We start from the raw sequence: 16,725 nt of genomic DNA, 5'->3' as shown, positions 1-16,725 counted from the left end.
TGGGGAGTTTCATACATAATTGAATATTGCATAATCAGCAGTGAGCATCCCACTTCTGATCCCTTGATGGAAGGAAGGTTATTGAAGCAGCTAAAAGTGATTGGAGCTAGAATACTGCCCTGAGAATCTCTTGCAAGAAGATCCTGGGGCTGCCATGCTTAGCCAATACTAAACACTGCCATCTTGATTGTTCTAGAAAACGACTGCGGCCAAAACACAATCAAGGGGAAAATTCTCTTTGTTTTCAGTTTTGCCAAGCCTCCTTGATGTTGCATTTTGTCTTTTTGTCAAGGGTGTTTATCTCCATCTCATCCATGGCATTCAGCTCTTTTGCTTGGAGCAAGGCTGTAATGAAGACTGGCTTTAAGCATTTCTGGCAAAATGCAAACTGATAATTGGTATGACAGTTAATGATGAGTGAGTGCTGCATGTAGATTTTCATGGAGAAATATTTATAACATATTCATATAAACTATGTATGGTTTGCATCCCAGTGTACGTTTTATAGTGTCGTAGACTAAGCCAAATCCTTGCCACTCTTGCTGAATGCACCAGGATAACCCTTGCTCTGTATAGACTGTACCCATTGGTCGAGCCTTTTTGGTAGTCTCCCATATCTCTCCTGTCTGCCGCAGTAAGTTTATTGTTCAACATTGAAAAGTATTCTCATCGTGTAAAATATACTTTTGTTGTGAAACAAAAACAATCCTTTCCTTTATGTTGTAGGTACAGGAAGTGGTTCACTTTCCCATGCAATCATTCGGACAATTGCACCAACAGGACAGCTATATACTGTGGAATTTCATAAACAACGAGCAGAGAAAGCTGAAGAGGAGTTCCATGAACACAAGGTAGATCATTTGGTCACGGTAAAAACGCAAGATGTTTGTAAAGAAGGCTTTGGAGTAACCAATATTGCGGATGCTGTTTTTCTGGACATTCCGTCACCTTGGGAGGCTGTTAGATATGCAAAATCTGCCCTGAAGATAGAAGGTAAGAGAACAGAATCAAAAATAGAACTCTTCAGAATTATGATTTTGCAATAATAATGATGCAGTAACACTAATTCCAAGGAAGCTAAAGCTGAGGAGAAAGGTTGTTTTGAAACCAGAACAAGTGATAACAATCCATTCAGAACTGAAGAAACGGAAGCTATAAACTGCTGTTTAGAGCTGAAAATTACTTTTATGAACTCACTAGCTGCAAGCAGATTGTTTGTGATTTATGAAATTGTACAAATGGATTCCCATTCCGCTCTGATTCTTTAAATATTAACAAAAGGCATTTTCCATAAATAGAAACGAGAGAATGTGGAATAAATCTTACTGGAATGTGAAATTTGCCTTAATGGAGCATTTCGCTCTTGCATGCCGACATTAGAATCTGTTTCCTTTCATCATGGAGCTGGTATTGATACAAAACGTTATGCCAGTTTACACATTTCCTGTATCTCCAATCTCTAACTTCCTCTTTCCCATTGTAAACATCCCTAATTACCTGAGGTCTCAGATGCCCCAACTTTCCTTTTTTTTAAACAGACCCTTACAAATTAAAGACATCCTCATCATTTCACAATATTCATGATAATGTTAGTGGAGATCTATGAAGACAGTATTTTCTCTCAACAGCAGGGACATCCTCCCTCATGTGTTATTCCTTGATTAAATGTGACAAATTATGAATAGATGTAGCTGTCCAAAACTGGAATCCATGACGCAGGAGATATCAATGATACAATCAAGCAGCAATACTCCCTAAAACAAAATCTACTTGCATATCCTTATCCTAGGTTCTTCCAGGAGTACTTAAAGCCAGATCTTGTCTGTGTGCACAAATACACGAGGTGAGATGTTTAACTGTGGAGGTTAAAAGGTTTAAAAATAAATTGCTGAAGATGGAGCCATACATAATTTGGTCATTAGTGCTCGGCACCATCACTCTGGAATGTTGCTCTGGAAGTCCTTTGTTAATGTCCTTGGCCTAATTAGATGGTTATCAACTTTGAGTAACCATGCTATGTTTTAGGATGGCAAGACTGCAGATGTTTGTTTATGTGTTGACAATTCTGTTCCATTCACAATTTTTTATAATGAAGTACTCTACACAACCCGTTACTCAAAACTCAATCATACCACCAACTTATAATGGCATGGCCATTCCTGAGTTGGGGATTACCACTGGACCTGACATCAATAGCACAAGTGGCTATAAGAATAGTGGAGAGGCTCCTGTAATTGCTACTCCTGATAATTAATCACTGAAGTCTCCCTATTTTGGCATTACTACTCCAAATGAAATTGATCAAGTGACTGATGGAAAAGAAGTCCATTGCAGGAAGCTGGTCAGAAAAGTGATAAGTGAAATTCAGACCGGAGAAATGTTAGCCCCTGCACCAGGAGAAGGCCAAGGGAGCACACAAATGGAAGGATACTGTGAAGTTGTGAGGAACTGAGGAACCTTGGAATGGTTACCCACAGATCTCTGAAGGTTGCAGGATAGGTAGATAAAGTGGTTAAGAAGACATCTGTAACGTGTTTTTAGCTGAGGCACAGAATGCAACAATATAAAGGCTACATCAGAGCTGTATGCAACAAGGCTAATGTGCTGCACTTTGTTCTGGAGGAATCATGAAGAGAACATAGGAATATTTTAAGATTTGAAGAAATTGGGCTACAAGGACAGATTAGTGGCTGGAGATCTTTTCTTTGGAACAGAAGAAACTGGTGAGGAGGGAGGAGTCACAGTGGTGTGATTTATTGGAGCATGCAATCAATATAGGAAAGAACCCAAATCCCTTAACCACTGCATGAGAAAGGACTTAAGGATAAATGTTTTCATATTGGTTAGTGATTGGGAGTCTGAAACCCATTGCCTGTCTCAATGGTAGAGGCAAAACCTCTTTCTGCTTAAAATATTATTGAATATGCACTGGGAATGCTTTAACAAGGATTTGGATCCTGAGCTAGAAAGAGGAATTAGTGTGGATTAGTCCGGAACAGGAAATGCAAAAATGTTAAAGCTGTAAAATTTGCCTGGTGAAAATAAATTTGCTCACAGCTGAGAAAAGAAATAATTTTTAAGGTAATGCAATTGCACATATGATCTTAGATGCAGTGGAGACCATAAAGCTAATAAGATGGGAGAAGACTGATTATGAGAAAAATACTCAAAGTAGTATCAAAGCAGACAGACCTTTTATGGTTATACATAAAGGAAGAGGGTAGATAAAATAAATGTGGGAACCCTAGAGGGTGAGACTAGGGAATTAAGGGAAGCAAAGAAATGGCAGGTAATTTAAACCAATTAATTGTATGAGTCTTCATTGTGGAGGACACTGCAAATATTGTGAGGATAACATTGGCTCTTTTCAGATAGCTTACAAGAACTTGCAATAGTTCATATCATGAGGGATAAGACCAAGCTTTTAAGGAAAGCACCCTAAGGTGAAAGTAACTGCAGAGACTGTAGAGCCATTGGTTGAAGTTTTTCAAAACTCAGGAGTTTTGGGAGGGTGGAGCAAAAAAGTAAACTGCTGGGAGAACTCGTCAGGTTGAGCAGCATCTGTGGAGTCAAAGGGTTGGTTGATGTTTAGTGTTGAGTCCCTGCATCAGGACAAAGTGTAGAGGTTGGCCAGTATATTTCTCCTTCCCTCCTCCCAACCTGGTTCCATCTGCCCATCACCCACATACCTATCTACCTGGGTCTCTCCCTTGGTTCACCTTTCCTATCTCCTCCCCCACATGGTGCCATCTACCTATCATCCCCGTCCTTATCTGGTTCCACCTACCAGCCTCTGTCTCCTTCCCCCACCTAGTTTCATCTGCCTTTTCTTTTTTTTCTTATGTTTCCACCTGTTACCTCTCAGTCTCTGTCTCAATGCTCCCCCTCCCCCACCTGGCTCCATCTGCCCATCATCCAACCCTCCCCCACCCGCCCCAAAATCTGGTTCCACCTATCATCCTCCGACCAGCCTCTGCCTAACCTCTCCCTCTCACTTCTATACACTGGCTGTCTTCCCTCTACTTTCTCAATCCTATGAAGGGACTCAACCCAAAACATCAACCATCCTTTTTCCTCCTCAGATGTTCCTTGACCTACTGAGCTCCTCCATTAGTATATTTTTTGCTCTAGATTCTTTCATCTGCAGTCGCTTGTGTGTCCAATTTTGGAAGGATACCAGTGGAATGGAGAACTGAAAATGTGAAACCCCTCCTTTCTTGAACAAGAGAGACAAAAGATGGGAAACTATAGGCCAGTTAGCTTAGCATTAGCTCTGAAGATGCTGGGGTCTATAATCAAGGAAGAAATAGCTTGTCGTTGAGAGAAGCTTAATGCATTCAAGTTGTCAACGTGGTTTTATGAAAGGAACGTTGCTGGAGCTCTTTGAAGATGTATCAAGGAGAGTTGATAGAGGGAAACTTATAGACATGGTGTATTTGGATTTCCAAAAGGCATTTGACAAGGTACCGCAAAAGATTATTGCACAAGATAGGTCACAGGTGCGTTAACATGGACTGAAGGCTGGGTGTCACACAGAAGACAGAGTCACAATAAATGTCTTTATCAGGCTGGAAGGATGTAACTAGTGGAGTGCCCCAAAGATCAATTCTTAGACTCAATTATTTATGATCTGTATTAATGACTTGGAGGGGGTTGGGTGTAATGTTTCTAAGTTTGCAGGTGACATGAAAGTAAGTGGGAGGGCTTGCTGCAGTGAGAATATATGGACTCTGCAACAGGCTACAGATGAGTTGAATAAGTGGTCAAAAACTTGTCAAATGCAATTTACTGGAGGAAAGTATAAAGTCATGCAAGAGGAATCAAAAAGCAGACAATTATCTAAATGGAGAGGGATTGCGAATGAGTGAAGGACACAGGAATGTAGGTGTGGTGTGTATGAATTGCCAAAGGATAGTTGGCAGGTACAGCAAGTAGATAGGATGGCAAAGACTGCACTCTGATATTGTGTATCGTGTGGTCCCCTTATGTAAGAAAGGATGTACTAGCATTTGAGGCAATCCAGCTGAGGTTTATTGGGCTAATTCCTGGGATAATAGTTCATACTATCTAAAGAAATTGTATCTGTATCCTTTGGCGTTTACAAGAATGAGAGGTGGAGGTGACCTTACTGAAAATACAAGATCCCTTAGTGGACAGGTTAGATGGTGAGATGCTTCCACGAGCAGGAGAGTCTTGAATCAGGGGACAGAGTAACAAGATTAGGTTGAATTTAAAACTGAGGTTCGTAGGAATTTCTTCTCTCAGCTGGTGGTGAATCTTTCGAATTTTCTACCCCAGTGAGTTGGGGAGGCTAAATCACTGGAGGCATTTAAGAAAGCGGTAGATACATTTTTGGAAGGTCAAGGAATTGAACACTCTGGGGAACTGGCACAGAAGAAGAGTTGATGCCTGGGCAGATCAGCCATGATCTTATTGAAAGATGAACGGACTTCATGGGCCAAGTATTCCTGCTCCTATTTTCTTATCTCACTTTCAGGTATTATGGGAATCAAATATGAAGATGGGTGTTTTGTTTTATATATACATGTCTGGTGAGTTGATGCTTAATGAGAACAGGATTGAGGTTGATGAGACTGGTTTCTCTTCTGGCTATTTACAGGTATTGAAGTAGCAATAAATTATTTGTTTTATGAGCATGAGAATGGTTATATTTATTCTACAGTACAGAATGAACTACATTAAAGTAAGGGGGGACAAAAGGAACTAACAGTGGAACTGCATACCATTGCTGCAAACTTTCAGACATTGTAGAGTGATGAAACCATGTAAGTGGGATGTGTGAATCTTCAGGTTGGAACCATTGTCAGTTCAGCGGTTTTCGGAAATGGTGCCCGATGTGTTAGATAATCTTGGTTAGGATGAGTGAGTTGCTATAATCGACCTCTGCTCTTCCGTTAAGGAGTTGGTTTGCCAGAGTGTGTTATCTCACACTTCCAATATTAATTTAAGACTGAAGACAAAGTACAAATTTAAACTGAATACCATCTGGCTGCCTTTTGCTATAAATTTTGAAAGGTAATGTGAATAAAAATAGCCTATGATCCTTAATTGATTTTTTTTTGTTCTTTAGGACCAGTTGGTGTATAGTGATCCATTGTGTCCGTGTAGATGAAGAAAGATCTATCCAGTTACTATGAAATGATATTATGTCAAACAGGATTATGCAATAGTTATAACTATCTGACACTGTAAATTGTCAAAATAAACAAAATACTTTGGAATTTATTTAATGCAAGTTGAATGGTTGAAGAATACTTTGAAATTGAAAATCTTTAATGTAAAAACTGGATCGCAGCTGGCAACATAGGTATTTTCTAAAGTTCCATTGGCCGGGATAAAATACAGCTTTTGACACAACAATAATAACCTGAGATTGCGGAAAGAAAGATATTAAAGTAATAATAAACCAGGTTAACTGTCTTTTGAAGTTTGCCTGTTTTGTAGAACGGGGGTTAGTAAAATTGTACCTAGTTTGAGAAAACAACTCACAGGGAATTTGAGTCACAAGCCTAGGATTTGCTTCTTGTACAGCCTTTACTGTTAATCCGTGATCTGATTTGATTGGGCTTTGAGTAATCTCCCTTCATCAGTCATCCTGAAAGGGTGATTTATGGATCAACAGAGGAAAAATGTAAACCTGTGTTTAATAGGGAGACATTGAAGCTTTCTCTTGAGGCTTATTGTTGTGAGTAGTATTCTTGTATTAGTTCAGAAATGGAGTACATATAGAAATTTTAGAAATAAATTTTACACTGAATATTTATTTCACTTATTGTTAACAGGATGAGCGATAATCTTTTAATCATACTGGCCATACTGCATGTTGGATTATTGCATAGGACTGTTTGACACAAATTGGAAAATTTTTGATGATGTATCAGATAACAGAAGTGCTCCACATATAGGCTGGAAAATTTATTGCGGACAACATCTTAATCAAGATTTCACTGTGAGCTGTTGTCTATACAGTTTTACTGTTTACACTTTAAGCACAATTTACGTATTAGAATTGACAAGGTGATATGGATCAAGTTAGGGTATGAGGTCATCCACCTTGGAACTGAAAAACATGAGAATTGTAATCAGGAGAGACAAAGGTTATAGCAAACAGATTTGGGTGCCCATATGCACAGGTATTAAAAGTAACCAAAAAAAGGAAAAAAAATCATTTTTCCTTTAAATCACTATAGTTGTAATACAGAAGTACTCCATTTGTATAAAGCCTTGGTTAGATCCATTATAAAGTAGTACATTTTTTTTTGTGTAAGTAAAGTTTTAGCTCTATAGTCTTGATGTTCCCACCAAGTATAAAAATATCTTGTTTCTTTTTCCAAAACAGTTTAGGAGATACTGACATTATACACCCCAGTCCATTGACAATGAAGGGTTTAACTTGCCAATGTATCTTACATTCTTCTTTATTTATGAAGTCAGCTATAAATAAGAGAGAGTTTTGTGCACACACCTAGCTTTTGTCAGGTCTAGTGTTCAATCGTATTGCTTTTCACTGGAAATCTTTCCTGTTCCCTGTCAGTCCTGATACAGGGTCTCTGCCCCAAACATCAATTTGCACTTTTTGCTTTACAGGTGCTACTTGACCTGCTGAGTTCTTTCAGCATTCTGTTTTTGTTCCAGAGGCTAGGTGGCTGTCAAATCTACTGAAAAGCTTTCAGTTCCAAAGGATTGAGTTGCATTTGCAGCTGGATCACACCATATCACCTTGCCATCTTCATGTAGTCTTAGGAGGAAGGTGGTTGGGGGTCAGTGGTGGAGCTGGGAGAGGGATTATTTGTGTGGGGGCGGGGTGAGAAGATGAAGAATCTCACAACACTATCTTGTACAGTGAGTCAATATGGATCAATGCTTTAAAAGGGTGGGAGATGGCAACTTTGAAAATTAAATGCAAAGAAGTTTTTTGTGTGTGTGAAGGCTTTAAAAGAACAATAGCAAGGGGAAAGTAATTTTGTTTGTAAAGAGCAAAATTAACATGCTGTGTTTTAATTATTTTAATTTTTTTGTCCCCATGCAGGTGGAAGGATCTGTTCTTTTTCTCCCTGTATTGAACAAGTGCAACGCACCTGCCTTGCTATGACTGAGCAGGGATTTAATGATATCAGTACGTTTGAAATTCTTCTCCGGGTGTATGATGTTAGGACTGTGAGCCTGCAGCTCCCTGACTTTGGTACAGGAGACAAAAATAGCCAGGACACACCAGCTGACGATGTGAGCCAATCAAAGAGAAAGCGCTATGCAGATTCGCAACAGGGAACTATCCAGTTTAAAAGTGGTGTACCTCTAAGAGAGATGGCAGGTCATACTGGATATCTGACCTTTGCTACTAAATATCTTTCCTAGGGACAAAGAAATGTTATTTATGAACATTTTTTTCTCACCAAGAAAGGTACAATCCAGAATTAAATTTCACAGAGATGTATTGACGTGTAATGAGCCCTGTGGGTGCATGCCAAGAATTATGACAAATGCTTAACATTTTACTTTTACAGAAAGTATAACTTACTATGAAAGGAAGAGCATACAACTTGATGCAAATTCAATACATGGGCTGTAAATGGAATGAGCCAGTGGGATCTAAGCCACTTATAAATTCCATGTGGGCATACTGTATTGACCTTCTTTCATCAGTCCCTTGTTCCTTTAGTTTAATTGACTTTCTAATAAATATTTTATATACAGAGGAATATTAAGTGACTTATGTTTATAATAAAGTTTGGAAGTACTGTTGGATCTTTATCAGCTCAGGCTACACACACGCAAGTGTGATTCCTTTGGCGAATGATTTTAATGGCCAACTTATTTTATTGTTATTAACAATGCACATTAGTGAAATAGTTACATAAAACCATTCAAAGTTTCCATTTGTGGTAACACAGTTTGAAAATGTTGGCAACCTAGAAAAATTAATTTCAGATTCTATTGTTTCTATCTGTTTGTAAGTTGTTAATATTGCAATGCAGAATACCCTGTTATGTTCTGTTTTATTATGAATCTCATAAAGCCCTCAAAATGAAGCAAGCCAAAGGATTTGGTGAAATGTTGGGTAGTGCAGTTGACCCACTGAGCTCAACCTTCCCTGGTAAGCAATGATCAGCATTTACTTTAGCTTTTGTCTGCTCTGGACTACCTAGGACTCTCAGATAGTTCTGTGTGAATAAGTGTTTCCTGGTGTTGGCTTTCAGCTTGCATAGGAACGTGCTAAAAAGGTGGATATAAAAGAGACTGGCAGTTCATGAGGTTGGACACGTTTACATCTCATTATAGGTAGTGAAGCACTTTTTCAATGTAGTATGCCAGCCAATTTAGATCATCAATGTTTAACCTGCAGTGTTGGCAAAGATATCTAGAAAACCTGCCTTTTCTTCAGATGCTATTGTTTTTATTTGCATCCACTGTGTTGGATCTAACTAGTTCAGAACCTTTGCCTTTGTTAATAAAGTGAGATTTATTCTGATCATAAAGAGGATATAACATATTGTACAGCAGAGACTTAACATGTCCCAGATATACAGATATCACGTTGGACAGACAGTTGGTGCTGAGCAGTTGTTAATTAATCATCTTCAGCCCCTTAGTATTTGACTTGCTATCTTTGAGCTAATCAAAATGTTAGATCCCCATCAGTATTGGATTTGTTCCAAAAAAACTTGGCTTTTTGAATTATTTGTTGGTAATGAATCCAAATATTAGCATAATTCAAATGCTAAAGTTTGAGACACCAGTCTTACTTGATTTCCTAAACTGCAATTTTCCTGTTACTGCAAAAACCTGCAAACTGAGCACTTAATATTATATCATGAAAATATTAAAAAACAAAATACAGGTAAAATTTTGAAGTGACCCATGTCACCAATGTATATTTTGCGTTTCTTGGTGACACTAGAAAATAAAGATTCATTGAAGAGAGCAAGGCAACAGTTTTTTTTCTAAATAAAAGATTACAGGTAAATATTACTGGATTGTCAGAATTTAGTCATTTGAAGGGTCTTGTGTCTAATTTTACACTTAGAGTCAAAGAGCCTTAGAGTCACAGAAATGGGCCTTTGGCCCAACTTGTCCATGCTCACCATGTTGCTTACCTGGAACTAGTTCTATTTGCCTGCATTTGGCCCATATACCTCCTAAAACCTTTCTTATCATGTACCTATCTAAATGTCTTTTAAATGCTCTAACTGTACGCACCTCTACCACTTCCTCCAACATACCCACCAACTTCTGTGTGAGGCAAAAATTTGCCTCCTCAGGTCCCCTTTAAATATTTCCCTTCTCATCTTAAACCTATGCCCTCTAGTTTTAGACTTCCCTACCCTGGGAAAAAGACTGGCCATTCACTTTATCTATGCCTCTCATGATTTGAAAATCTCTATAAATTCACCCCTCAGCTTCCTGTGCTCCATAGAAAAAAGCCTCAGCTTTTCCAGTCTTTCCTTATAACTCCAGCTCTCCAGTCCCAGTAACATCCTCGTGAACCTTTTCTGCACCTTTTCAAGCTTAAGGACCTCTCTCCTATAACTAGGTGACCAGAACTGCACGCAATAGTCCCAACACCTTGTACAGCTGGTTTGTGACATCCCATCCCTGACCGATGAAGGCAAGCATGCTGAACACCTTCTTCACCACTCTGTCTAACTGTGTCGCCATGTTCAGGGAACTATGTATTTGCATCCCTAGGTCCCTCTGTTCTACAACACTCTCCAGGGCCATGCCATTTACTGTGCAAGTCCTACCCTAATTTAACTTCCCAAAAGGCAACACACACAGAGTTAAATTCCATCTACCTTTTCTTGGCCCAGTTTCCCAGTTGATCAATATCCTGTTGTAGTCTTAGATAACGGTCTTCACTGTCCACTATATCACCAATTTTGGTGTCATCACAAACTTATGAACCATGCCAACTATGTTCTCCAAACCGTTAATATAGATGACAGAGTGGACACAGCACCAATCCCTGCAGCACACCCCTGGTCACAGGCCTCCCATCTGAAAAACCACTCTCCACTACCACCCTTGGACTCCTACCACCAAGCCAATTTTACAACCAGTTGGCTAACTGACCCTGATTCGTGTGATTTTTACCTTCTGGACCAACCTATCAAGCAGGACTATTTAAAATGGATGATTTTCAGGTTACAAAGCAGAACTATTACTGAGGGCGGAGTCCCTTACTAATTAAGCCCATCAGTTGGTGTGTTTGGGAAAGACTGTATGAATACCTGGTACAGGGTGCAGAGGTAGCCAAGGAGAAGATGCTACAGGTTATTTGGGAGACATCCAGTTAAGTGAAGAATTGAACCTTCCATGTATTTTTGGGGAATGAAAATATGACATTTTTCCCCCATACTCCAAGATATATTAAATGTTTGTGTTTCAGTTATTAACTTTGGTTACATTCTCTCTGCTGAATATTAGATCTATATGGAGGATTTATTTTTTCCCTAGTCAAGAAATCTGTTACCTTATTACTGTAAATCTGGTTACATATCTCTCACAGTTAGAGATGTATGCAGTCAGAGAGAGAGGAATTGGCTCTGGACTGATCAATTTTATCTAAAGTGCACTTCCAGCCTAGTAGACCCAGTCATGAAACAATTGGATATCTGGATTAAAATTTCATTCAGTTTTATGTATTAATTGGACTGGTGCTCGATACAGCTTCGATCTGATGTTGATTTTGGTTTGTCTATAGCATGTTGCTCTATTGTTTAGCATGAATGTTGTCCTGGCTTCAAGCTTCACCAGATTGGCACCTCATTTTTGGATGTGACTTGATGCCTATGATACCTTTCTTTGCTTTTGTAAATTCTTCAGTGAGCCAGATTTGATAATGGTAGAATGAGGGATATAATGACCACAAGGCTTTGGGTTGCATTAGAATACAATACTGCTGTTATTCAAAGTCCACAATGCCCGGTTTGAGCTGCCTGATTTGTTCTGAATCTATCCTGTTTAGCACCATGATAGTACTACACAGCAGGATGAAGAGTATTCTTGGTGTGAACACTGGACCACTACATCTATAGCAGAATTATACAATGGACACAGGTAATGAGCAACCGTGGACACTTGCACATCTGCAGCAAGTTGGTTTATCCCTCGTTGGCTTCGTCACCACCTGCCACAGGTCCAAACTAGGAGTTACCTGCTTCAGGATATGATTGGTTCAAATAATGGTGGTTCTTCTATTTGACTTTTGTTTATAGACTCTGAAGTCTCCTACCCGAAGGACAATGGTCTTGCTGCTCTCAGTTTTGTTCTGCCAAACAATGAGTTTGAAAGAATGCTGATCCATCAGCTGAGAGGTAGCTAGTCACAGAGAGGAGATTTTCACTTGGCCATTTTCACTTTCTCTGCAATAGAATAGTATATGTCTATAATGCTAGTCAGATGGTTTGGTTCTTGGGCTGTTGCTTCACTGACCTTTAGAACAACTCTCCCAATTTACAAGCAAGTTCCCAAGTATTTGTGGTGAGTAGTTTACATGGTCAACTGGACTTTCCACCTTTGACTGAGTTGAGTGTGTCTTTTTGTCCTGTTTGATTCCAGTGACTAGGTCATTGATGGTCTGCCTAGTTTTATCCTGATATAGTGGTTTAATATAACTGTTTCATATGCTGTTTCCCTGGGCAGTTAAGAGTCAACCACGTTATTTTGCTTTGGGTTCGGAGGCATGAAGACCAGAATAGACAAGAGCAGCAGAATTCCTTCCCTAAGGTCCTTTTGTGAAACAGATGGCTTTTTACGGCAATTTAATCAATCCATGGCTATCATTGCAGATATTAGTTGTTTAAAATGTTATTCACTTAACAAATTTAAATTCCTCAATTGCCATGGTGGGTAATGAACTTGTAATCCAGAAGCCTGGACTAAGGACACTTGTGCAGTTCTTTTATGTTTAAAATAAAACATGGTTGGAGACGTGTTTGGGGAAATGGATACACAGATGGTGGCACCGTCTGTGGTTTTTTACAATTTCCACCGTGACAGCTGAGGAACCAAGTGAAGTCTATTTATTTGAAATTCTGAAATTCCTGGAAAAGCTGAAATCTATTCTTTCAAAAAAAAACCAAGTTTATATGATTCCAAGAATTATTCAGCAAAATGGTTTCTGCTCTTGAGAATAATGCAGAAACATTTGCACTGGAATAGTCTTCATCAATGTGGAACAGTCTCGAATGATTACATTTGATTTTGTTTAGCTGTTCCTGGAAATCTCACTAGATGAAATGGAAACTTTAAGTGCATCCTTAATTAACTTGATATTTTGCATAATGCATGCATACGTTATTTGTTAAGCAGCTCTGACATAAATGTTAATGTACGTATTTGCTGAATTCCTCTCAAAAGGAGCATATATTTAGAAAAAAATAGATGCTTTCTCCACATCACTAATTTGCCCTCAAATCAGAGTGAGGAGTGGCAAAATACATTGGAAAAGTTGAATCCTCTTCTCTTGGAATTATGGCAAGCATTTTCAGCAGCAGTTTGTATTCATCATACTTCAGCCCAATCTGGTGGACTATGGCAGTATCTGTTGAACCAAAGAAAATTAATCTTGTACTCTGCATCTAAATTATGGCAGCATCACAAATCATCTCTCATAACTCCACTGATATCCATACGTACAAATTGCTTCCACTTCATGCGCCAAAGTTCACATAGTTAACGATCACTGTAACATCCAACCTGAGATGCATACATATCTCTTATGTCAATTATTTTATTTGCAGTAATAACCAGCAAATTAGACTTTCCTGGAAGAGATCTAAAATAATAGACCAATAAACTATATAAAATAAAAGGCAATAGAATTTCTTATTAAACCAGAAGGGGGATCAGTTTTGTTAGGGTCTACATCTTGTATAAGTCATATAATTATATATTTGCCATGGTTTATATGATGTGATTGACAGATCCATTTTTTTTCTCCATCTGCTTGTTTCTTTTTGCAACTAATTGGTTACTAATTACATGGGTAAAAAGGGGATGAAGTCTTGCAACTTGAATTTGGTGCAACTTGAATTTCAGGAGCTAGGTTGTATTCTGTGGACTGCTTCCAGTGCTAGTGAGGAAAGGAATCAAGGATGGCTGAAGAGATGGTGCAGGAGAGAAGGTTAGGGTTAGATTTTGGAATTCAAAATTACTGGGACCAGTTCTGGCAAAGGTGGGACCTGTACCAGATGGATAAGTTGCACTTGAACCTGAAAAGATCCAATGTCCTTTACTTGGGTGGTGGGGTTGTTGGGGATGGTTTCAACTAATTTGGCAAGGGAATGGGATACAGAATAGGAGTATAGTAAGGAGTGAGGAACCACTAAATATAGAAGGGAAAACTATGTAAGTTCAGTAGGCAGAGCATGGACAACCTTGTTAAGACGCGTGGAAGAAATGCAAGGCTGCATTGCATTTGTTTTAATGCAAGGAGTTTGACAAATAAGATAGTTAAATTAAGGCATTGACTAGCACATGGGAAGGTGACATGGTTGCTGTTATGGAGGTGGGATTGAAGGATGAACGGGCTGGAGTATGAAAATCTTCAGCAGGGCAGGGGGTGTGTTGAGGGTAGCATTGTAATACTCCATTACTGTAGTGAGGGAGAAGGTTCTTCAAATGAGGCCATCTGGATAGAGCTTGAAAAGGAGGTGGAAGAGGCCTTCAAACAGTCAGTGGGAGATAGAGGAGCAAATCACCGAAAACTGTAAAAACATTAGGGGCTTTCGACTCCCCTGATATTAACTGGGATCACTTGAGTGTGAAGGGCTTGGAGGGGGTGGAATTTTTCAAGAATGTCAAGGAGAGCGTTTTGAGATAGCTAACCCTGCTAGTGATGGGTCAGTACCAGACCCAATCTTTGGGAATGAAGCTAGGCAAGTGGTGGGCCTGTCATTGGCAGAGCATTTTGCAGATGGTGGCCATGGTTCAGCAAGTTGTAAGCTTTATATGGAAATGGACAGGGTAGATGGATATTAAGCTACTGAATTCATGGAATGGCAATTTCAGTGTGAAAGGAGAGGAATTGGCAGAACTGGTTGGAGAGCAGCTACTTACAGGTAAATCTACGTGCAATCAGTGAGAGTCATTCACAAATGAAATGATCCCAGTCCAAAACCAACATGTGTCTGTAAGGGTGGAAAGTAAGGCCATCAAAACGTGTTTAGTTCTGGTCGCCTCATTATAGGAAGGATGTGGAAGCTTTAGAGAGGGTGCAGAGGAGATTTACCAGGATGCTGCCTGGTTTGGAGAGCATGTCCTATAAGGATAGGTTGTGTGAGCTAGGGCTTTTCTCTTTGGAGAGGAGGAGGATGAGAGATGACTTAATAGAGGTGTACAAGATGATAAGAGGCATAGATCAAGTGGACAGTGAGAGACATTTTCCCAAGGCAAAAATGGCTAACACAAGGGGGCATAATTTTAAGGTGATTGGAGGAAGATATAAGGGGGATGTCAGAGGTAAGTTTTTTTTACACAGAGAGTGGTGGGTGCGTGGAACACACTGCTGGCAGAGGTTGTGGGGGCAGATACATTAGGGACATTTAAGAGACTCTTAGATAGACACATGAATGGAGGACTATGTGGGAGGGAAGGTTTAGATAAATATTAGAGCAGGATAAAATGTTGGCACAACATCGTGGGCCGAAGGGCCTCTACTGTGCTGTAATGTTCTATGAAAGAACTCTGGATTTCAAGGGGAAAAAAGAAAAACCAAGGTAGTTTACAGCAGGGATAGAGAACTGAAAACAGGAGAGGCTGTACAGAAGTATATAAAGTGTAAGGTGGGGGCGGGGAGGGAAATGTGGAGTTTAAATAGTAATTAGGAGGGCAAAGAGGAGCATAAAGTGCCACTGGTTGACAATATCCCAAAGCATTTGAGTGGTATGTGAAGAGCAAGAGGATAACCGGGAAAGAGTTGGGACAAAAGTGGCAATCCCTGCATGGAGCTGAAAGACATAGATGAGGTTGTACTTCTCATCTGTATTTCTATGGAGAAGGGGATTATAGCTGAAGAATTCAGGGAAAGGGACGGTGGAATCTTAGAACAAAGTACTATTGACATGGAAGGCATTATGAATGTCCTAGGGGGCTTAAAGTGGATAAATCCCCAGGGCCTGATGAGATGTATTCCAGGTTGCTATGGCAGGCAAGGGAAGAGATTACTGAAGTCCTGACAGACACTTTCAAATCTACTCTGGCCACAGAATAGGTGCCAGATTTGGTACCTTCATTTAAAAATGCCAGCAGAACCAAGCCAGGTAATTGCAGACTGGTACGTCTAATATCAGTGGTAGGGAAATTGTGGTGGGGGGGGGTTGCTGAATTCTGAGGAACGGGATTAATTTGTACTTGAGAAGAACGGGATTGATCCGGGTTAGCATTAGCATGGCTTTCTTAAGGGGAGTTCTTGTCTGACTGATTAGATTTTTCAAAGGCCTAACTAAATGTGTCAATGGTATTAGTACAGTTTGTGTATCTACATGGATTTCATTATAGCCTTTGAAATCCATGTAGATACAAGAAACTGGTCAAAAGGCAAGGCCCATAGGATCCAGGGCAATTAAGTAAATTGGATCTGAAATTGGCTTGGTGATAGGAGACGGAGAATGATTGTCAAAGTTGTTTTTGCAGTTGCAAGCCTGTGAATGGTAGTGTATCACAGGGATTGATGCTGAGACCCTTGCTGTTTTATTTTAATAT

General features: G+C 39.6%; 1 protein-coding gene across 2 annotated transcripts in view; it reads left to right on the top strand.

Moving 5' to 3' along the window:
- trmt61a (tRNA methyltransferase 61A) overlaps nucleotides 1-10,309 on the top strand; it is a 46,167-nt gene extending 35,858 nt beyond the window's left edge. For both annotated transcript variants that reach the window (XM_052026205.1, XM_052026214.1), the window contains exons 3-4: nucleotides 727-993; nucleotides 8,051-10,309. In XM_052026205.1, coding sequence (XP_051882165.1) covers nucleotides 727-993; nucleotides 8,051-8,376 — 593 coding nt within the window. In that variant the 3' untranslated portion in view covers nucleotides 8,377-10,309. The remainder of the gene's footprint in view (nucleotides 1-726; nucleotides 994-8,050) is intronic.
- Nucleotides 10,310-16,725: the final 6,416 nt, after the last annotated feature.

The sequence above is a fragment of the Pristis pectinata genome, chromosome 1, assembly GCF_009764475.1.
Source record: "Pristis pectinata isolate sPriPec2 chromosome 1, sPriPec2.1.pri, whole genome shotgun sequence".
In the NCBI taxonomy this organism is placed as follows: domain Eukaryota; kingdom Metazoa; phylum Chordata; class Chondrichthyes; order Rhinopristiformes; family Pristidae; genus Pristis; species Pristis pectinata.
The sequence above is the reverse complement of the archived record's forward strand: the minus strand, read 5'-3'. Positions and strand labels throughout refer to the sequence as shown.